This window comes from Ailuropoda melanoleuca, chromosome 11 (assembly GCF_002007445.2).
Source record: "Ailuropoda melanoleuca isolate Jingjing chromosome 11, ASM200744v2, whole genome shotgun sequence".
Classification (NCBI taxonomy): domain Eukaryota; kingdom Metazoa; phylum Chordata; class Mammalia; order Carnivora; family Ursidae; genus Ailuropoda; species Ailuropoda melanoleuca.
This window is the reverse complement of record NC_048228.1, coordinates 79,172,583-79,195,644: the sequence shown is the minus strand read 5'-3', so window position 1 is coordinate 79,195,644 and position 23,062 is coordinate 79,172,583. Positions and strand designations below refer to the sequence as shown.

The 23,062-nt window shown below is 43.5% G+C and overlaps 1 protein-coding gene across 14 annotated transcripts in view; it reads left to right on the top strand.

Annotated features, from left to right (window-relative positions):
* FAM114A1 (family with sequence similarity 114 member A1) overlaps positions 1-23,062 on the top strand; it is an 82,597-nt gene that overhangs the window by 28,568 nt on the left and 30,967 nt on the right. For 11 of the 14 annotated variants that reach the window (XR_004628901.1, XM_034671944.1, XM_034671949.1 and 8 more), the window contains 6 exons: positions 2,791-2,904; positions 3,030-3,133; positions 5,407-5,541; positions 11,465-11,617; positions 17,596-17,719; positions 22,904-22,995. Coding sequence is in view for 13 of the 14 variants with exons in the window: in XM_034671944.1 (XP_034527835.1) it covers positions 2,791-2,904; positions 3,030-3,133; positions 5,407-5,541; positions 11,465-11,617; positions 17,596-17,719; positions 22,904-22,995 (722 nt within the window). In the remaining variant the exon portion in view is untranslated. Of the gene's footprint in view, positions 1-2,790; positions 2,905-3,029; positions 3,134-5,406; positions 5,542-11,464; positions 11,618-17,595; positions 17,720-22,903; positions 22,996-23,062 lie in introns of those variants that run through there. The other 3 variants (XM_034671943.1, XM_011235940.3, XM_034671950.1) reach the window with 2 other exon arrangements.

The window sequence follows — 23,062 nt, the reverse complement described above, 5'->3', positions numbered from 1 at the left end:
TTGTGAAATGGGAATGATAATATCCCTTACCTCATAATGAGAAGACTAAATGAGATAATTTACTAGGCTAAAAATATTTAGTCCAGTGCCTGGGACATAGTAAGTGTTCAATAAATGTTGGCCAGGACTAAGGGTTTCACGTATTTCTCCTTAGTGACCTTGTAGAACTCTGGGACATAGATGTTACTATCCTCCTTTCAGAGAAGACACAACAGTAGACACTCGGGTTGAGTAACTCGCACAGATCATGGCTAATAAATGATGGGACCCAGATTCCTCCACAAGCCTCCTGACTCCACAGTCTAGGATGTTTCCTGCTAGAATATAGGTGAGAAATTAAACACCAGCCAGTCATTTAGCATTTGCTTTAAAATTATACACTAGCACAGGGTTTGTACGACATTCTTGTCTTCTTTGCAATGTTCACCTGTTTCCGCTGCAACAAGTCAAGCCGTGGAGGAGAGTCCACATTTCGAGCCAAGGAATTTGGAGGAGTTTCATTTCTTTGAGGATACTTAGGGTTCATGATGATGTATAAAGAATCCATGAATTATACACTATAGTATTATTCGTATTTGATGGGTTTTTTTTTTTCTTTCTGTTATTGGTAAAACCTAATCAGTGTCTCTGAGAGTGAATCACTCACAGTCAAAAGGCAACAATGACTCCATATTATTACTTCCTTGGTCTGGCACTAGATGTCACACTAAGTAAAGTTTTAGAAGTTAGTCTTCAAAGGAGGGTGTGGCATCGTCTAAACCTTATCTGTGAAGAGCCATAGCTGTCTCTTCTAGTAGGTAAAGATGTACTTGCACTAACAGAAGAATTCAGAAGAGAGAATTGTTCGGCAGGAAATAAGTTGGAGCAAACTTAAATGTGTACAATTTTTTTTGTATATCAGTTACACCTCAGTAAAGCTGCGTGTGTGTGTGGGGGGGGGAGTAGCAGCATAGTATCTTATGTACTAAATAGGTACAACCCATTTATATGAACACAAACATGGTCATTTCCTTCCAGAAACAAAGTAACTTGTCTAGAGGCAGTTAATGCAGACATACCCCTAATCATTTGTGTTCTGAGATGGCACAAAGCCATTTTTCCCCAGGAAATGAATCGGGCATGGCCCTCACATGAAAGGGGTAAAGAAGGTAAAGGAGAGAATGACAGTGAGCTTCACTGAACCCTGCCTGAGGGATGTGGAATCATCTTCCTCATACGGCTTTCACAGAGAAGGTGTAGCAGATGCCTCCCCGCCTCTCCAGCTCATTCATTTCTTTATTTTAAGCCCTCAGAGATCTCAGTGAGAATCATGATTGTGGTTTGGATGTACATTATTTCCTTTTGGAAAATATGTGTTTTTAAAATATGGCAAGGAATATGGACTTGGTATGTAAATAAGTTGAATGATACCCTATAACTTCAGTGTGCTCCTGAAACTCCAATTTTCCATTAAAATGCTTGGAATTTACTAGAGGCTAGAGGGAATGAATTTCAACCTTAGTTTTAACAGTTATGGGCATGTTTTTTTCCAAGTAACTCAATAATTTTGAACTATATCTAATGAGCTGCACATGCATGTAGACATATTTCTGTATGAAATTAATGTTATAAACATTGTAAATGTTTCTTAAGTTTCCCTGTTTTCTAGATAGTGTATAATGACAGGTGATTTCCACTGGATTTAATTAGTTCTCTGGTAAATATCAGTGCCCTGATTGTGTGAAAATCACTCTGATAAATAAAGTTACAACTGATAAAATACTGTTATTTGGGTTTGGGATTTATCTATGTCTTTATCTTATTCAGGAGAGGAATAATGGGTCATTCTGACAGTGCTTTCTAAGGGTAGGTGCTTCTCTTTGGTTCTCAAAGCCTGCCATGATTTGGGACTTTTTCCCCCACATATTAATATTGCTGCTGTCTTGGGTTTTAAAAACCTGACGTTGCTTGGGTTCCTAGTGAAATCTTTCCCTTTCCCTTTCTCCCTGCAGGCTCAGGGGGAGGTGAGTGCTGGAGCAAAGGCATGCCGGGCTATTTGTCCTTCAAGAACTCAATCAGCCACTTAGGACTCTCAGCAGACTATTCATTTCTGTGTTCAGTTTGGGAACTTGAGAAAAGCTATAGCACATCATGGGGGCCTCTGAGGAGAAAATAAATTGCTCCAGAATAAAATGTAGACAAGACTATTTCTCTGCTAGGCCAGGGGGTTGTTTGTGTGTGTGGCAGGGGTGCTGGGATGAGGAGGTCAGCTCTACGCCTACCAGTACTTACCGAATACTCACTGTGCTGGGCTGCGGAGAATGTGAATGTGTGGGCCCTGCTCACGTGGGGTGGAGCCAGGGTCCTTCATCCTGGCTGGCTGCTGTTAGAGCTTCCGTCCTGTTACTGCTTAGGACAACTGTCAGAGCCGTTGGGTGCCCCTCCTGGTTTCCTCACCGATTTGCCTTTCAGTTTTGACCTGTCAGCTGCAGACCTTGCACTCTCCACACCGAGAGCATGGCGGACCCTTTGAGAAAGCGTCACGAGCCTCACCGGATTTCAATTCAACAAAGATGAATTGAGTGTCTATGACGGGCTAGGCCTGCAAGGAATCCAAAAGTGGATGATGCATGCCTGTTTTGAGGAGTTTAGAAAAGAGTCAAGAGGATACGTCCACGCTGCTAACCACCACAGTCTCCTATACCCAGGGTATCCACCTACAGCTTACGAAAGCTCTGGAACGTGCACCGTTGAATTGGCAGACCAGGGGTTTCTGTTGTATTCGTGAACCATATTTTTATTTCCTGACAGGTCATGGATTGACAGCAGTCAAGGAAAAAGCAGGGGCCACCCTGCGGATTCATAGTGTAAATTCCAGCTCTCCTGAAGGGGCCCAACCTGATGCTGAAAATGGAGCCCCTCACAGTGAGTGATGTATTTACTTGGGAGCTTTTTGGACTCGGGCCGTAGTGTGTTATGTGCACAAATGGAAGATTTCTAAGTTTGGACCCGCAGAATGAACTCTAAGAGGATGTTCTTCTCCTTACTAGCAGATGTGGCCACAGATCAGAGCCCCGCAGAAAGCCCACCCACTTCTCCTGCATCCGGGTCTCGGGGCATGCTGTCAACCATCACCAACGTGGTTCAAAACACAGTGAGTCGTTAGCTGCTTCTCTGTTTCCCCTGCGTCTCCCAGCGCCTCCTTGATATCTGTATTTACTAGTGACCTAGATACATCAGAGAAAAGATGGCCTTGCTCTTAACTTTGATTATGATTTTGTTATGCTTTCTCCTACAGAGTAGGTGTAACCTTGGCACCAGAATAATAAGGGCAAAAAAGATATATTTTATGTTTAAAAGAAAAGAGCTGCTTAGAAGGAATATTTTCAGTCTGATGTAACGGTGTCCTTTCCAACAGCTGCAAGGACAGCCTCTGGCTGGGGGAGGAGAAAGGGCTCTTTCTTAGAGCTGAGACAGCTGTTTTTCCTAGATGGTCTGTGTTTCTTAAACTTCAGTTTGAAAATGATAAAGCCATTCAAATTAAAAAAAAAAAAAAAAAGCAAAAAACCCTGCTAGGGAATTGGGAACAACATCCCGAGATGTTTCTGAAGTGTTTCCAGATAGCTAAGACCAACATTCTTCCCTCATCCCTACCTTCCAATTCCTACTCTCCCCCTTCCTTAAATAACCTTAAGTTTACTCCCCCAGCCCGGACCCCTGCCTGCCTGTCACTGTCTTCAGTGACAAGAAGAAAAGGTTTATTTTCTACCGTGTGAAACCAGCCAACTAGTTTTCTAGAAATATAGTTGCTATTCAACTTATTCATTCATTCATTAAAAAAAAAAAAGGTCATCAGCCCTCGCTGTGTGCCAAGAGTTATGCTAAATGCTGGGCAGATGCTGACAAACAAAAGGGCACAACATTCTGGAAAACAGAGACAGACAACTCGACAGGCAAGTACAATGCAATGTGGGAAGAAGAGAAGGTGACCTAGACCTTGGGGTCCGGGCACGCCAGAATTAGAAAATGCCGGCTCTTCTCTTGGTGACTTGAGGCCCTGTAGACTAAGTAGGGTGAATGGGAAGCAGCAAATGTGTTTTCGGAGTCAGATAGCAGTACAAGTCCAGTATGTCTACAGTGAGGGGTGGGTAGGGTCGGGGATGGGGAGGAGGTCCTTCGGTAGCCCTGGTTATGAGACTTGTGTTCCTTGTCTCCCTGAGCGACTATGCAGGGCACTCCGAGTTTGTCTTCAGCACCCTCATTCCCGGTCTGTATTCGCTTCTACCTTCTGGTACTTTCTTTTCCAAAGCTCCAGGTGCTCCCACCAGATCTGCCCTTAATCAAAGTCCCTATGTCCTTCTTTCTCCCATTAGATGCTTTACCAGAGTAATCCCTCATAGGATGTTAAAAGAAAATAAACCACATTAGGTAAAAATATAAATTGCTGATATCCCGTAGTCCTTCCACAATATGTGTGTGTTAAAATCTGTTTTATAGTGTGACTATTGATGGGCTCCCACATCAGAAAACAAGTCTAAATGTCCAAGACGGAAATGACGACTAAAGTATAGTCAGTGAAGTCTAATACTGCTAATGAAGCAATAATTAAGAAGATTAGGAAATGTATATAGGCAATAATATAATACAAAAATATAATGTATATAAATTCATGTAAGGTGGAAAACACAGGTGTATGCATAGTATAATTGAAGTTGTGGAGTGGGAGTGTCTGTACAGAAGTTGCAAAGAAATGTAAGCAGTTCTATTTATATGAACAGTTTATGTGAGTAAAGCTTGGTTGTTTTAATCTTTTTTAAGAAAATCAATGGTTGACAAGAGGATTTGCAAAAGGGTAACTGTATGATAGAACAGTTTCTAAAGCCAGTGGTCTATGGAAATCAACCTGTCTTATTTCATGAATATACTAATTATAGGCGGTTATTAGTAGTTTGTGAAAGTATGCAAGAGCCATCTGACACAGCCTGAGGGTCCTACACTCCAAGGCCCTAGATTAAAGAATTCACTAAATTGGCCAGAGTATTTGACATTTTAATAGACTGTTCCACGTAATTCTGTTACTTGGCTTAACATTCTTTCAAACAAAAACAGTAATGGGATCACCTATTAATTTTATGTCTTAGATTACATGTCTGTTCATACACACAAAGCCAGCAAAATTCATCCCAAATATGCTTTGGTTTTTGCTAAGCACCCTTTTAAAATAATATCGTTTGTCCTACAAATTATATGACATATGCCCTTCCAAGGAAAAGAAAATAGGATGAAATGGATATTAAATCCCTGATGAGAAAAACTTGTGACTTTATATTGATTTTAATATTTCCAAATGGTGCCATCTAGGAGTTGCTGACTGCTGTGGAGAAGCGAAAGGCAAAAACCAATCTCACGCAATTATCTCATCGGCAGGGTAAAAGCGTCTTAACCGGCGGTCTTGATGCTCTGGAATTCATCGGTAAGAAAACCATGAATGTCCTTGCGGAGAGTGACCCAGGCTTTAAGCGGACCAAGACACTCATGGAGAGAACCGTTTCCTTATCACAGGTGGGATTACGCATATATGCAATGTTTTCTTTTGGTTGGTAAAGTAAATACATTTTTATGTATCTTTTTTATTTTTATTTTTATTTTTATTTTTTTTATTTTTTTTTAAAGATTTTATTTATTTATTCAACAGAGATAGAGACAGCCAGCGAGAGAGGGAACACAAGCAGGGGGAGTGGGAGAGGAAGAAGCAGGCTCATAGTGGAGGAGCCTGATGTGGGGCTCGATCCCACAACGCCGGGATCACGCCCTGAGCCGAAGGCAGACGCTTAACTGCTGTGCCACCCAGGCGCCCCTATGTATCTTTTTTAATAGGTATTTTCAAGCACGTGGCTTACATTCAAATGACATAAGATAGTAGAGAATGAAATTTGAGTCTCTGATACAGCCCTTTCCCCAGCCACTTGGTTTCTCATGGGAGACGAACACTGTTGACAGGTTCTTAGGGATTCTGTCAGAATTATCATATAGCTACACACATGGGCACACATACATAGAGAGAGATACGTGGATATATAGATACATATACACATATATACATACACAGTTTTTCAGACAAATGGTAGCATACTAACCACACTCTTTTGTATCTTGCTTTATTCACTTAATAATTTCTCGAAGATGATTATATTTTTGCCATTTGTCTTAGTCCACGAGGGACGCTCTAACAGAATGTATAAACTGGGTGCTTTACAAGCAGCGAACACTGATTTCTCATAGTTCTGGAGGCTGGGAAGCCCAAAATCAAGGTGCTGGCAGAGTTGGTGTCTGGTGGTGGCCCTTTCCTGGTTCATAGACAGCTGTCTTCTTGCTGCGTCCTCACATAGTGGAAGAGGGAAGGAGCTTGGGGGCTTTCTTTTATAAGAACACTGATCCCACTCATGAGGGCTCCACCCGCGACCTAATCCCCTCCCAAAGGCCCTACCTCCAAATACCATCACACCGGGCACTAGGTCTCAACACATGAATTTGGGGGGGACACAGGCATTCAGTTTATAACACTACCATACGTATTCTAGATCTGCCACGTTCTAGCTGTATGACCGTGAACAGGTCACTGAGCCCCTCTGTGCCCTGGTTTACTCTTCTGTACTGGGGATAACATCAGTACCTACTGAGAGCTTTGATGTAAGCATGAAATGAGTTAGCATAGTACCCAGCTCTTAGCAAACACTCAGGAATGTTGGTTATTATTGTCATTATTCTCTGTCCATATAATAGGTGGAAATACTATTTCATTGGAATTTTAATTTATAGTCTTCTTACTACACACAGGATGGGCTTCTCACACTTCCAGTTTTAAAGCTTCCCAACCCTCCTTGAGAAATATGATACGAAGAACTGAATCTGTGGGCTGCCTGGCTGGCTGGCTCAGTAGAGCATGCAACCCATGATCGCAGGGCCATGAGTTTGATCCCACATTGGGGGCAGAGATTACTTTAAAAAAAAAAAAAGAAAGAAAAGAAAAAAAGAATTTAATCTGTGTTTTGCTTACTTATAGTAGTCAACTAAATTAAAAATACTATTTATCTTATTTTCCAAGTATAAAACGCTAATACTGAACTTGCTCTTTTAGACGGCACATGCCCAGTGCAAGCAGGCCCCTTGTCCCCTTTCCCCCTAACAGTCAGACACACCAGGTCTGTCTTTGCCTTCCTGAAACCAGGAGCAGCTGATACGGCCCCGGGTTTTGTAAATTTCACAGGCAGGACAAACATAGCTTCTCACAGCTCAGTACTAGGAAGCCACTAAGGAGCTATCACTGACATCATGTTAGTGGCAGTTCCTGAAAAGCTTTTGTTTTAAGCTATTTCCCCTTGTCTCTTCCAGAGTAACCCTCGTATAACCACTCTGATATTATAGCTCAGGTCAGGACTTGGCAGGATCACCTAAACCACCACCCTACTGATATTTAAAAAGAAAACAGAGGGGCGCCTGAGTGGCTCAGTCAGTGAAGCATCTGCCACCAGCTCAGGTCATGATCTCAGGGTCCTGAGGTGGAGCCCCGTGTCCTTGTCTCCTTGTCCGGCTCCCTGCTCAATGGGGAGCCTGCTTCTCCCTCTGCTCCTCCCCCCACTTGTGCTCCCTCTCTCTCTCAAATAAATAAATAAAATCTTTTTTGAAAAAGCACTAAAAAAAAAAGAAAATAGATTTATATTACTCAGATAATTAATACTAGATGTTGTAAAACAGAAGCAATACACAAAAAAAAACCAACCCCTAAGGATCAGTGTGGCTAAGAACAGAAGGAAGTCTATCTTTGCCTCCTACGGTGTGAGCGTTCCTGTTCAGGGACTTTCTAGGTAGCTCTTTTCTGAGCCCCTATCCCATGGCTCTGCCGTCCTAAAATTCTTTACTTCTTTACTTCTAACCTAGGGGAGGGTGAGATGGAGAGGACTAGGTGGGACAGTTCAGGACTTTACCCTCATTCCTTTGGCCAACACCACACAGTTTACCTAATTCAACGCAGGGGGCTGAGAAATATAGTCTAGCCATGTGTCTGGGAGGAAAAGGATATTTGGTGAGCATGTAGGAATATTTTTGCCACAAGATTTCATATGTCTGTAAAATTTCTATATACATATATATACAATTATATATTATATATTACATATATGTACATATAAGTATTCATACATATACATATATAAGTATATATGTCAATAAATAAATTTGATTCTAGTTAAAAAACTGATAATGTGGGGAAAATGTAACCAAGTGCAGAAACTGGCTAATTCTACTCTTGTCTGAAATGTACACACCTCTAAAATGGAGAATTGGGTCTGCTCAGGTTCCCAGATTACTGTAGGTTTGGGGTCACCTTCACAATTTTTATCAGTCTGCTGCTGAAAAGTAAGGAGCAATGCTCACAGAAATATGTCACGTGAAAATCCACACTGGTCATCCATAGTGTTTTATTCTAATTACACGTCGGAAAAGCACAACGAGTATGGTACCCAACATTCGGGGGCACACTTGAGCATGGCGCCTCTAATTCACATGGATCACCACAACACTCCCGACTCTAACCTCCTGCCAACCAGTAATTTTTCCTTCCTTCCTTCCTTCATTCATTCATTCATGCATGCATTCCACAGATGCATTTTGAATGACCACTATGTGCCAGGCACTCTTCCAAGCACTTGGGATACATCAGCAGCCAAAATGGATAAAAATCCCTGTCCTTAAGGAGTTTTTGTTACAGTGAGGAGAAACAAACCATCAACATTGTCTAGTATTTTAAAAGATAATTGAGTGGTGTGGGAAAAAAGAAAAGAAAAAGTAGAGCAGGAAGAAGGCAGTCAGGAATGTGGGAGTGAGGGGCAGGTTAGGTATTAAATTGGATTGTTGGGGGGGGCGGCCTCATGGAGATGACAACATTTGAGCAAATAATTGAAGGAGATGAGGGGCTTGACCATGCTGAAATCTGAGTGAAGCACATTCCATGCAGAAAGAGAGCTTGTGCAAAGGCCCTGGGGCAGGAGTGTCTAGTGTGGATGAAGAACAAAGATGCTACATGGTGGGAAAGGAGTGAGCCAGGAAGAGAACTGTTACAGGCGAGGCTAGAGTACTAGTGGGGAGCAGGTCATGGCAGATCCCGGAGGGCATTTGTAGGGACCTAGGTTGTACTGTTAGTGAAATGGGGGAAACGTTAAAGCACTTTGAAAAGAGGAGTGATAAGATCTGCCTGTAGCAGGAGCACTGTAGTTACTGTGTTGAAAACAGACTGGGTGTGGGGAGGGCTGAGGGCAGGGAGACCAGGTAGAGTGTGTACCAGCGCAGGCTTTCCCAGCAGCAGAGGCCAAGATGGCCTTAATGTGCGGGGATTTTATTAGGGGAAATGCTGAGCGACAAAGTGGAGGTGGGGGGGCAAGACGGCTGGGAGGGCCATCAGACTAAGATACAAGTCTGACCCCAGGGACGGGGAGAGGGAGAGAAGATGGGGTAGAAGCAGCCTAGGCTACTGTGTCCCCTGAGGAAAGCCGGGCAGAGCCCTGGGACAGTCCTTCAGCCGATCTCCTGGAACAGGTCTCCCCAGTGTCTCTGCTGCACCGGTGATCGATCACGGGAGGCATGACATCGGTGCCAGTGAGGCACGGATTGCCAAGTACGGCAACTGGGGCCCTAGGTCACTGATGCTGCAAGTCTCCCAGCCCCCTCAGGGGGCAAGTGCCATTGCCTAAGCAGGAGGACCTGGTGGCTCAGTGTGGAGCCCTGGAAGAGGGGCTGAATGCTGATTCCAGGGATATTCTGAGGGTCGACCCAGACTTCCCGATGGAGGGAACGTGGGGTGTGACATAAGGAGGCAGCAAGAGCCACGGCTGTTGGCATGCACAGCTCAAAGGGTGAAGCTGTTGGCATGCACAGCTCAAAGGGTGAAGCTGCCGTCCGTTGACATAGAGAAGTCTGTTGGGTTTTTCCTAATCCACACTAAGTAACTGTAGAAGCCCAGTGTTCCTGCACTCCCTGAACTTCTCCCGTGTTCTATCCCAGTGGCACAGGGTGGATTCCAGACCCACAGACACAAGTCTCCAGGGCTGCCCTTCTGTCAGGAAGCCTCCCACGCCACAACCACTCATTGCTGTTTCAAACCATCTCCTTTTCTTTTCCGGACGGAAAAAGGACTGACACCCTATAGAAAGCCAGTTCTTCTTTAAGCAACTTTAATTTCACTCCATCTTTTGACTGAATCCAAGTCATTCCAGAGCGACCTTCCCCACTCCCCCTTCATTTCATCCCTTCCCCTCTGTTCCAAAACATAAATTTAGAAATGGATGTTGCTCGAGGGAAAGGAAGCAATTTCTGTGTCACTGTGATGTTTTGTTTTACCACTGAGCGAGGAAGATCAGTGGGAAAAGTTGGGTTTTATTTTAAGTGTTAAAAATCCCCAGTGATAATTTCATTTGATAGAGTTGTTTTGAAAACTTTAAAATTCAGAGCTTGTACATACGTACTCTTAAAGACGGACAGAGGAGAGAATTCTGTTGGAAGCCCGGTGAGTTTTTGGCTGATGGCCTCAAAAACCCAAAAGGAGAAGGAGCTTGACCGTTTTATTGACACCCGGTAAAAACCACAGTCTGTTCTTCCATGATCTTTCCCTTGTGAATTTGTGGTGGCCACTGTGTTTATGGTGCTCTCCAGAGATACTAAAGAACCCTATAAACATAGTGCCCAGTAAACTTAATGAGGAATCAAATAAAAGGTGCTTAGAATCACAGAAAGCAAGTGCAGGAAACTGGGAGTGACTGAGGGACTCGTGTTCATTTTCTTCTCTTTACGTAATCAATGAAAAATAACGGGAGAAAAATGATCAACATGGAGAGGAAATCCACTCTCAAGAATCAATAAGCTAATATTCTTATTTATACTCAGTATCTGATGAGGAATACATTATGAGTTTATATTTTATTAATTTTTCATCAAAGATGGTTAGTAACCACACACATAACATTTTTAAAACAATGTAACTCCAGTCAAAGCAGGCCAGCTTGCGGCTGCTCTGAGGTCGGCCTGGGTGCAGAAGTTGCAGTGAACCCTGTCACAATAGATTACACTTCCCCGGTGTACATCAATTTGCTCATTATAGAAAATTTGGATGTTTCAGAAAATAAGAAAATTAATCACACACATGGAAAGCTCTTCTGCGGAAACCACTGTTCGTTCAGCTTCTGTTCTGCTTCTTTCCAATCCCATTGCCAGGCATAGAATTTTTGCTTTTTGTTTTGTTGTGTACATAACAAACGTGTAAGATTTGAAGTGGAATATTATGTAAAAACTGTCTGTGGAATCAGTGAAAGAATCATTTTGTTAGAAATTCCCAAGGGACACAAAGAAAGCCAGCCCTCATCTCCCCCTACATCGTACACAGAAAACGAGGCTTTCGAGCCCACATCCAGGATACAAACACTGTGTATTTCTGCAGATGTTAAGGGAAGCCAAGGAGAAAGAGAAGGAGAGACTGGCCCAGCAGCTGACGGCCGAGAGGACTGCCCACTATGGGACGCTGTTTGATGAGTATCAAGGTTTGTCACACCTGGAAGCTCTGGAAATTCTATCCAACGAAAGCGAAAGCAAGGTATGTCTGCTCTGGTCACTTAAAATACCAAGTCACTAATGTGTTTTCTTACACATGAAAGAAACTGGAAAATCTGCGTTTAAAATATCTCATTTCTAGGGCCTCATTAGTATTGTGCTAAGGTCATAGTTATTCTACAGCCTGCTGACCCCCTCATGCACCATCTTACTTCCTCTCTGTCCTGTGCTGCTACCGTACCCCAGCCCCAAGAGGGCAGCAAAGTAAGGGTCCTCACTGCCCCCACTTCATGGTACAGAAGGCTGCTCAGAAACTTGGCTGTCAGGCTCCTGGCCCTGTGCTTCTTTTTGGTGACGTAGCACCCAGACCAGGGATGCCCTATCAGGCCAGGTTGCGCTCCCACCCCGTGAAAACAAAGCAGCTGAGGTTTCTACCAGAGAGCAGGGTTTTAATATGGTTTTAGGGGCTGTACAGTGGTTTATTCACCCACTTGTTGAAATGCCTGGGCCACCATACTGGGAGTTAAAGTTCTATTTGAGAATGTTCCTGAAGAGGAACATTACCTATCAGCCCCGCACATTTGCATCCCCGCCCCCCCGGGATCTCAAGAAGCAAAACAGAAATGGCAAACATCAGCAGGGTTTGGAGTTTTGTTTTTTTTTTTTTAAGGATCTATGTGGGAAGGAGGGTTATTTAGCAAATACTCATATGGGCCTTATATAGTCACTCTTCTAAGCAGTTTAAAACTATTCATTTAATTGTACATACAGCTCTTTTGTGTGAAGGTCAGGCTGACTGTACTCCGGGATGTCTTTCCGGGGAACCCACAGGGCAGCACCCACGGAACCTCCTGGGAGAGGCTCTCGGTCATCTCAGTGACATTCCCTGTGGAGAAGCAGGCCCCCCGACGAGAAGAGGAAGTTGGAAGTGAGCTTTAGAATGGAGAACTGTCCTCTAAGTATAGGACTCCGAAGGGGTTGAGACATTCTTGATGCCCACCTAGGCAGGGGAAAATGGCAGGTAACAGGCAACTAAGAACCAAGCAGGATGAAATCCCCCTCCCTCCAGGGAGGGAGTTACATGTTACTATCTGTGTTTATTTCCTCTTGTTATCCATGAGCCATCAGTGAGAGTCTTCTGGTGAAACTGTTAAAGGGTGATTTTTTAAAAGCAAAATCATGCCTCATATACAGATATAAAATGAACATGAATTAAGGAATTTATTTAGCCTCTTCATTACATGAAGGAACCAAGCAGATGTTCTAACTGGTTCAAGGGGAAAAGCCAATGCACACATTTGTATGGAGTAAAGCAGCTTTGAAATGAATGTGCAAATGGGCTTAACCCTCCCACAGGAGGGGAGGTTGCCTGTCTGCTAGACACAATCTATTCACCTGTCTATAGACAAGAATTATTTTGCACTGCTATCAGCGAGCCACAATCTAAAGAGTTGTGAAATTGCTCCCATAGACTCAGAATCAGATAATCTGGTAATGTATGCTCTAGAAAATGCAGTTTTCCACGGAAGCACAAATTGTTCTTATAAAAGCTGGGTTTCGAGTCAGCCATTATGTGATCAAATACCACTCAGTAGCTGTATGATTTTGGACCCATCTCACTGCAGTCCCCTTCTCTGTGAAATGGGAATAATAATATAAACCTACCTCGCAGGAATATTAAAAGAATTAAATGAGAGAATCCATGTGAAGCCAGTTGTGGCTTGCTTAATACATAAGTACTCGATAAATGTTAGCTGCCTTTGTATACCATATATATTGATGACCTTTTATTTTTACATGTATTCTTATGTTATATATATGTGTGTGTTATTATTAAAAACATGAAAGGGACACGTGGCCCCCTGAGGTTATCATGATGGTGGAGAGATTCCACTCTGGCAGGTTTCATTCCAGGTCTCATCTGTGAAAGAGTCCCAGGTCCCTAGAAAAGAGCCCCAAAGGACTGGTGTTGCTAGGAAGGGAGTTTGGTCCCTGGTGGGATGCATTTCCTGTTTGCTCCCTGCTCCTACAAGGTCTGTTTTCTTTCCCCTGGCCTAGAGGTTTTTATAGTATTCATGGTAAGGAATGCAGACTGTTTTCTTGGATTAGTAACGACAGTTTCTGGGTGCTGTAATAAACAAGCCCTAAAAACATATGGGTCAAAATCAGTAGGCATTATCCTCCTTCCTGTAACAGCCCAAGATGGGAGTGCCTGTCTGGGCATCAGGCAGCTTGCCTGCATTAGGGGTTCAGAGGCCAGACTCCGTTCATCTTATGGCTCCGCTAGACCCATCCTGATGTTCACGGGCCTCGGGCAAGAATACACACGGAGACCCCTACTGGGGTTGTCAGCTTTAGCAAATGAAAACACAGGATGATGAGTGAAACTTCAACTTTTGATAAACAATGAATACTATTTTAGTATAAATATGTCCTGCGCAATATTTGGGACACACCCTCCTACTAAGAAAATATTGTTTCTCTAGAATTCATATTTAACTAGACCTCCTATACATAGTGTATACTTAAAGTTTAAAGGACTTTTTGGGCACCTGAGTGGCTCAGTTGGTTAAGCATCTGCCTTCAGCTCAGGTCATGATCTCAGGGTCCTGGGATTGAGTCCCACGTGGGGCTCCCTCCTCAGAGGGGACCCTGCTTCTCCCTCTGCCGCTCCCCCTGGTTGTGCTCACTCTCTCTCTCTCTCTATTTCTCTGTCAAAAAAAATAAATCTTAAAAAAAATTAAAGGACTTTTGAAACAAGCTATTAAAGAAAATATACCATCATCCTACCTTTCATAACAACTTTGAAAACCAGATTCCCATTCAGAATTCTCAAACCCCTCACATTTCCATGCCACCCTCCTGCCTGCTCTTGCCCCCTTTATTTCCAGCTGTCTCTCCCTTCAAGGAGCTTTCTGTGCACCTGTGAGGATGCCCTGGTTCAAGCTGCACCTGCAGCCCTTCTAACAGCTACCTCTTAGCCATCCTTCAGACGTAGGGGTGTACCCTCCAGTGGGTGGTCCCACCACAAGGAGAGCAGCCTGGGAAGAGATCTATACAGGCTGTGGAAGGGAAACTTTGGTCACTTTAGTACCTGGAGAGTGGTCAGGAAGGAGGAGTGTGGGGGCTCCGCGTGGGCACATCCCTTTGGCCCTGTGGGCTCTCCTGTGTCTGAGTCTAAAGTATTGGCTGTCACCATCCTCTAGGGCCTCCTTGTCATCTTAAACCTACCAGCATAAGGACAGAGAGTGTAGAGGGCACATTCTCATTTTTAAAAAAATATGTATTTATTTTTAGAGAGAAAGAGTATGAGCGGGAGGGGCAGAGGGAGAGGAAGAGAGAACTCCAAGCAGGCTCCCCACCCACGGAGCCCATCGTGGGGCTCAATGTCACAACCCTGAGATCATGACCTAAGCCTAGACCAAGAATCAGAAGCTCAACCCATGTACCACCCTGGTACGCCACTCCCATTTTTTAAGAGCTTTGAGCCAGAAATGATACACATCACCTCTGTTGACATTTCAATGGCTAAAATTTTGACACATTATATGGAAATATTAAGGAATTACTATCATTACTATTCTATTGGATTGATTCTAGGATGGCAACAGACATGGCAATGTGGTATACGATAAATCTTAAGAAAAAACCTGATCATTCTTGTTGCTACTATACTCAATAGCTAACAAAAACAGTAAACAAGAATCTTCAAAGCGGCACCCCATATTCCCTTTCAGGGAAAAGATTGACAAGGCAGACTGTCTACCCTTGTGTTCTCGACACTTAGCACAGTGCCAAACATATAGTCAGCATTCTATGAATATTTATTGAGGAGTGCATGATTATTTATTACTAGATTGAAGTAAAGATTCATTGCTCATCACCTTGGCATAATGGAATGAACTAGGAGGAAGCAAAAAAGATACTGTGGTAGAAAGATGCTGACAAGAATCCTTTGCTAAAAAGAACCCTTCCCAAAGGATATCCAAGCATAAAACCCCAGTGCATTCCCTCCCAGAGAATGGCTACCCTCCAGAGGACATGGGGAAACCATAATGTCCCCCGTGTGTGTATACATTTTCACTAGTGTTGTGCTCAAGCACATGTATTCAATAACTACCTTTTAATTTTACTCTTCGCAAACTGCTATTCAGAAAATATATCTAAAGTGTAGGAATCTGCTGTGGGCCATTCTAGGACCCTGAGGCCTATTCATGAGTGTATGAGCAGAAAAGAAGGCTCTGAAAAGGTCAGAGCAAAAACGCCTGGTGGCAGCCATCATGCAGGGTGCATTTGCTTCCACCTGCCGAACTCTCTAGCTAATGGGTTTTGTGTTGATGAATTCCTGCTGAGCTTCTCCCCGAGCCTCCTTGCCAATTGCATTATGCCCTGGTGATACGCATTACGATTTTTAGGAAAATGGTGTCCTAGCATCCGTGATGCCCTCTCTGACTCTCTCACTTATCCTGGTGTGTGAATCTACTACGACAATGAATATTAAAACACATTCCAAAGGGAATTGCGGCTCCTCTGCTGGCTGTCCCTCCAGAGCAAGGGTTTGACCTGCAGAATGAAAACATGAAAACCTTTCTACTTTATAGTCCTACTTCATTTTTTTTTTCCAGGAAAGAAACCATTCACTCATTTATTTAGCAATATTGATTGAGTAGCTTCCATTACGTTGCACTCTACTTCCGGCCTATATTTTATTATTTTATTTTTTTTAATTCAATTATCCAACATATAGTACATTAGTTTCAGATGTAGTGTTCAATAATCCATCAGTTGTGTATAACACACAGTGCTCCTCACATCACGTGCCCTCCTTAATGCCCATCACCCAATTACCCCATCCCGCCCACCCACTTCCCCCCTGCTTCATTTTTTATATGGTTCTCTGTGCACTTTGGTCACTTTGGAAATTCAAATCAGTCTTCAGATTCACAGAGGATGACTAGCCATGTGTGCAAATAATTTTTAAGTGTTTACAGAGGACAATTTCAAAAGAAGGGCTCTGAAGGCCGTGAGCAAGGAGGGTATCAGTTCAAGCATCATCCTCCGTGAACTCTCCCTGCCCACCATTTTGCCTCCCCAAGGGGGACTGAAGTTCCCTCCCTGGTGCCCAGCTGGCACTCCACTCACATCTGTCATGGCAGTTGGCAGTTAACCTGGGCCTCTCTCCTCTAGAATACAAGATCTCTGAGGAAAAAATGTGTCTCATGTGTTTTCGTAACCCTGCTTCAATAACCCACATCTAGCAAGTGTGTGTGTGTATGTATAACATTTCTTTGTATTATATATGTATATTAAATATGTATTATATATACATATTTACTGTTCTTATATATCATGTTAATATACATTACATATATGTAATTTCTTGACCTTCACTACAAGCAGTTTTTTTTTTAAGTTTATTTTTTTAGTAATTTCTGCGCCCAACGTGGGGCTCGAAATAACGACCTCGAGATCCAGAGTCTCATGCTCTTCCGCCTGAGCCGGCCAGGCACCCCTACAAGTACTTTTAAGTACATTATTTCATTGAACCCTCGAAATAACCTTACAAGGCAGATGCTATTTGTCCTCATTTTACAGATGAGGGAAAGGCTAAATAAGTTACGCAAGGGCACACAATTCGTAAGTGAGGGGCTCATATTTGAAGTCAGAGTTGGCAGCACGGGTGTTTTTGCCCACGAGGCTGGAAGGGCTCTATCACCGCAATGTATTTAGCTTCTGCTGTTTGCACCTGTGCAGTCACTTCACGTTCGCGGTTTCATTTACCTCACCAAGGATCATGATGAAGTGTGGGTCTCACTTGAAAATTTTAAAACCTGAGGCCCAGGGAGTTTATGTAACTCACCCCCAGCGGCACAGAGTAGGCAGTAAATCGAGCATTGAACCCGGCCTTGCCCCCCACACCACCGAATCACACCAGTCCGGGGAGAACTCGCGACAGGGGCACGTAAACGTGAATAACGGGAGAGAAAGATGACAGTTATGCTGACCCGTTTCTTTTTTCAGGTGCAGTCATTTTTAGCATCACTCGATGGAGAGAAGCTGGAACTCCTAAAAAACGACTTAATTTCCATTAAAGACATGTTTGCAGCCAAGGAATTAGAGAGTGAAGAGAACCAAGAAGAACCAGGTAAAGGAAAATCACCGCAAAACAAGCGGTTAATTAAAGACAGCCCTTTGAGCAGGGAATTATTTCATTCACGTGCTCTTCCTCGCTTCCAAAACCCTCCGTGCACCTGCTCTGTGGCAGGAGCGGGCCACAGCGCTCTAGAGGCCTCTCCTTCTGCGGGCGGCATTCCTGCCCAGGCGGCCTCCTTGCTCAGGTGGGGGCACAGCGGCTGGCACAGCGCAGGCGCGCAAGAACCCCGGATGTGCGCGTGAGCGAAGAACGCAGTGCGCCAAGCACGGCCCCGGAGGGTAGAGTTAATGCTTGATAGCTCGTTGTTTATGTGCAGGCGCCTCTCAATGGCTTTCTTTTCATATTTTTCTTCTTATATTTAATTTATATGCTTAGGAGTTAGGATGTATTTTTAAGTGGCCTGTTCTCCACCTAAAAAGTGCAGTTCTGAGAAAGGCACCCAGTGCAGAGTGGTGGGGGGTGGGGGGGTCAGGTTGTCGATCACTGAGCTGAGCCAGGTGCACACACTCGATAATCCTCCAGCCAGCCAACGGCAAGACCCCAAGGAGACGAGGACCTGTTCTGCGCGAAGCAAGGCTTCCTGGGGGGGGGGGGGGTTCTCAAAATTACACATGATTAAGAATTACTTTAGGGGCTCCTAGGTGGCTCAGTCGGGTAAGCTTCTGCCATCGGCTCGGGTCATGGTCCTGGGATGGAGCCCTGTGTGGGGTGGCCTGCTCAGCGGGGAATCTGCTTCTCCCTCTGCCTCCCCCGCTCCCCCCATTTTGTGCCCTCTCTCTCACGCACACTCTCTCTCTCTCAAATAAAGAAAATAATTTAAAAATATATTGAAGGCAATTAAAAAAAAACTACTGTAGGTTGCCCATTTAGGAGCAGAATGTAGCAAACATTTGCTATTGTAAATGGAGAGTGATTTCTTACTGATATCATCACCTAGCCCTGCAACCGCAGTTGTTCAGGTTATGCTGACACACAAGGCAGCCACGGACACACAAGGCTGGCTTCTCCTAGCTCAGAGGTCCATTTGAAACATTTTCACCGCTTACTGGCCGCATGGCCTAGAACAAGTTATATAACCTTTCTGAAGCTCATTATCTGCACCTGTAGAACGGAGACACTGGTACGTAATCCCGAGGGCTGTTGTGAGGCTCAAGTTAGATAATGTATGTAAAGATATATTTTTGCAGAGCTTGGCTCACAGAACTGCTAGAAAATGCTCGCCGATATTGTTATTTAACGTGCTAAAACAATGCTGGGGAAATAGTAAGGGTACAATGAACTGTGGCTCTTATTTAAGATCATACTTGTTATCACCCACACACAGAGTAGTGGTCATGCATCCCTGTGGTCATTCATCCCCATGGAGTAGCTGGAAAAGTTTTGTGCCCAGGTGTGTTGCATACCTTCAATCAAAGCTCAAACAAGTGCTTCAGCCTCAATGCTCAGGGCAAAATTATTCTAAGCATTTGCAAACTGTTATTTAAATACCGTCTCCCTCTTTAATCTCCCATACTGACCTTATGTGCCTTCAGTTTAATGAGATTTATGCTCATTGCATCAAAGTAGAGGACTCAGTTATACTGAAGAAGAGAAAGAGACCAATAGCAAAGAGGCAATTGGCGAATAATGTTTTTGAGCATTTCTGTGTTCCTACAAGAGACACAAAAGACGACCGCGTTGTCTTTGTTTTAATAATGAGTTCATACAGGTGGTATTATGGGCCCAAGATAAACCAGTAGAGATGCCAGTTTTCCACATGTACACTCACCCAAAAAGATCGAGGTTATTTCTCTTTGGTTTCATGATGCCGAAGGTAGACCTTGATCCTATTGGATGTGTCAGTCAGAAAGGATAAAAAGAAGATCCCAGATTTCTCCTAACATCAAAGCAATACTGTTGCCGGTGCAAGTTAAAGCAGGGTGCATCCCCAACTAGCACAATTTCTTACAGAGGAACCTCGATTCCATACTATTAAATAGAAAATTTAACCCAGTCTTAATATAGAGCTTCAGTAAATTGAGATATTTTTCGTATGTTCCCCCGCCCCCCCAAAAAAATAGAAGTCCTGAACAGCATGCTTAAGAAATGGTACACTTGTCTCTCCTTAAGTGACAGAACCCTGTTATCTCCCATAATATATCCATTTTCCCACAGGACATCTCCAGATTATCAAAACACTATTAATTTTAATTAACTTAATTTAATAAATAAACGTCAAACACATAAAGAGAAACCGGGAGAAAAGAATAACAGGGTTGTCATTAAATCAGTCCAATTATGATGGAGCGTGACAGCTCCATAGAGGTGGAGGGATTATCTAAACGGTATAAAGAGGAATCTCATCAGTAGGGGTGAGCGGAGAAGCCAGGAGGAAAACTCTGGGAGAAACCAGAGCATTTCATACATTTTTTTTTTCTTGTAAGCATTTACATTCCTAAAAGCCTCTTAACACCTAAATAATTCATTTGCAAGTCTTGGGAAAATGTAACAAACTGTCATTTTTAGATAAACTCAACCTTGGGCTCCTCTGCATTTGATAGTGTTAGCTAATGATTTTCATGTTTGTCTTTCCAGCAGCGTGTCATTTTGTCACACTGCCATGGGTCTCTAATTTGGTTTACCACTGTTGTGAAGAGGTTTTAAAGGCTATTTTCTATTTTTATTGCCTTGGTGAAGATCTGGACCATATGTATGAACCAAGCACTGTAGTAATAGGTGTTCTTTGTGGCAACATTATTTATCATCTGTTTTTATCCACTTCCATTTTTCTTTGTGACTTTTTTTTCCCTAAAATACGTGCTAAAAGTTATTGGTGTCCTTTTCTGTTTTATAGAACAAATGCACATTTAAAAGCTGGAACTGCACAAAGTCCTTGCATCCTAATTTAGTGTTGATGATTCCTAAATATTTTTAATCTCCTGATGTTTATATCTTTGTAGCACATAATAATATAGTTAGACAAAACTTTAGTGTTTACAAAACACTTTCACATTTGTTATATTATTTGATCCTTACAGCAGTGCTACAGCTGAGATGGATGGGTTTTATTATCGTAAATTTACAGAAGGGTATGGAAGCTGGGAAGACCCATGACTGGTCCCAGACCACAGATTCTCTGAATGTAGGAGCTGGGGTAAAACTCACACCTGCCACAACTAAGTCTGGGGCTCTTTCTGCCCTGGAACATTGCCTCCCTACAGAATGGGAAGGACCAGGCAATTTGGGAACGAGACCTTGTCGATGCCACCCAGATGTGTCCCTGTCCTCTCTTTTACTTGCCTACCTAGAGAGGATGAGACCAAGACCTCTGCCCAGCAGAAGGAGAATCTCAGCTTTGTCTCTCTGTCTCTCTCTGACTCTCTAGCCCTCCATCTCCCCTTTCGTGTAAGTAGTTAATGCCTTCTCATTCTTGAAGACTAGGTTCTGGTATCACCTCCTCCAGGAAGCCTTCTTAGCTAACACCCCTCTGAGGACAAGATTCGGTACTCCTCAGTCAGCAAGTGCACTCACCTCTTTGGGTTATAATGATTTGCTAGTGTCAACAAAGACAGCCGTGTCTCTCTCTCTCTCTCTCCCCCCCTCCCTCCCCCTAAGGCATGCGCCTCCCTGCCCCTGCTGCAGCCACCTTGGCCCCCTTGCTGTCCCTGAGCAAGCTGGGCACACTCCCTCCCGCACTTTGTGTTGGTGATGCCTCTGGCTGGACATCTCTTCCCGACCCCATCTGGTGTTACTCACCCCTCCTCCTCCCTCAGGTCATTGCTCAAATGGCACCTTGCCAGTTGCCCTCTTGCTTCCCGACCCCCAGCCGTCCCTATTCCTCTGCCTCAGTTTGTACTTCTCCATGAAACTTATCACCCGACATATATGTTTTCCTTCTGTATTCTGTTTATTCATCTGTCTCTCCCTGGAGAATATGTGGATTCTAGGGGATGAGAAAGCGATGAAGCCGCATGTTGTGAACAGAGACCGACAGGTTACCCGGGCTAGCTTCACGGGCTGCAGATCAGCCATTTTGGCTGTAAAACAGAAAAGGGCACATACACACAAGTGCTAGATACAGTTTTTCTCACATGCCTTAGTGTTCCCTGAAGCTAAGGACCCCTGAAGCTGACGTAACCAGAGTATTTTGAGATCGTGTAACCAGGGCAGAGTAATGATGCTTTTATTCCCCCCAAAACTGGTGGTAAACCCATTATGGAATTAATTATTTAACACTTAGAAACTTTAAAAATGGCTTCGACTCATAGATGTAAATGAGAAAAAGAAATAAGATGATAACTTTTAAAAATCTGTCTTTATTGCCCACCAATGATATCAATTTATTTTTATTTGAGGATGTATTATGCATAACATGATATATGTGATCTATGTTATTCTATATGATATAATTTATCAACAAACTATTTAATACTTATATAATAAATACTTATAATAAATAAATAATATTTGTTAAATAAATACTAAGTATTTATTAAACATTTATGTTCCAGGCAGTGTGTTAGATGCTCTGGATTCAGGAATGAGCAGAAACAAATACCATGTCTGTCCTTAGGCAGCTCCCATTCTGGAGGGAAGAATATTAAGAAATATTATAGAAACATCAGGTGTCCTCGGCAACCTTGGGACGTCTCTCCAGAGATTCAGTGTCATTACCTCAGACAGTGTGGCCCGTGGAGACTAGTTCTGCTTGCTCAGCACTGTGGCTCTGTGGACATAAAAGGGTGCCCTGGGTATTGTTAGGGTTGCAATGCTAAGCACAACAATACTCCATGTCATAAATACAGTGTTGTCCGGGTCTTCTAGACCTGTGATACATCATTCCATTTGTTCAGTCAGTCATTCCTTCCACAAATTGCTACTGATCACCTATAGCTGTGAACAAATGAATGTTTGTCCTGTCCTCGTGTTGCCTTCAGGCCAGCCTGGGGGCACCCCAGCTAGAGCTTCGATCACCACAAGGCTCGGGCAACCCCTCGCACAGCAGCAGCGGGCTGCCTGACTGTCATGCTTGTAAGTGGGCAGCTCATAAGCTGCCCTCTGGCAGCCGGGCGGGGGGCAGGCTGCTGCAGCCCCCGCTTTGACTCTGACTGCAGGCTGTAAGGTCAGGGGAGCCGCCATATTTTGAAGAATGAAAAATAAATCATGCCTCTTACTTCTGTCATTTTCTGTTTCCAGCCTTAGAAGAAAAGGGAGAAGAATTTGCGAGCATGCTTACAGAACTTCTCTTTGAATTACATGTCGCAGCCACGCCTGACAAACTCAATAAGGTCAGCGCTGCCTATGACGGAGTTTTTATTGTTGTTCTTTCTTTTTTTTTTTTTTAAAGATTTTATT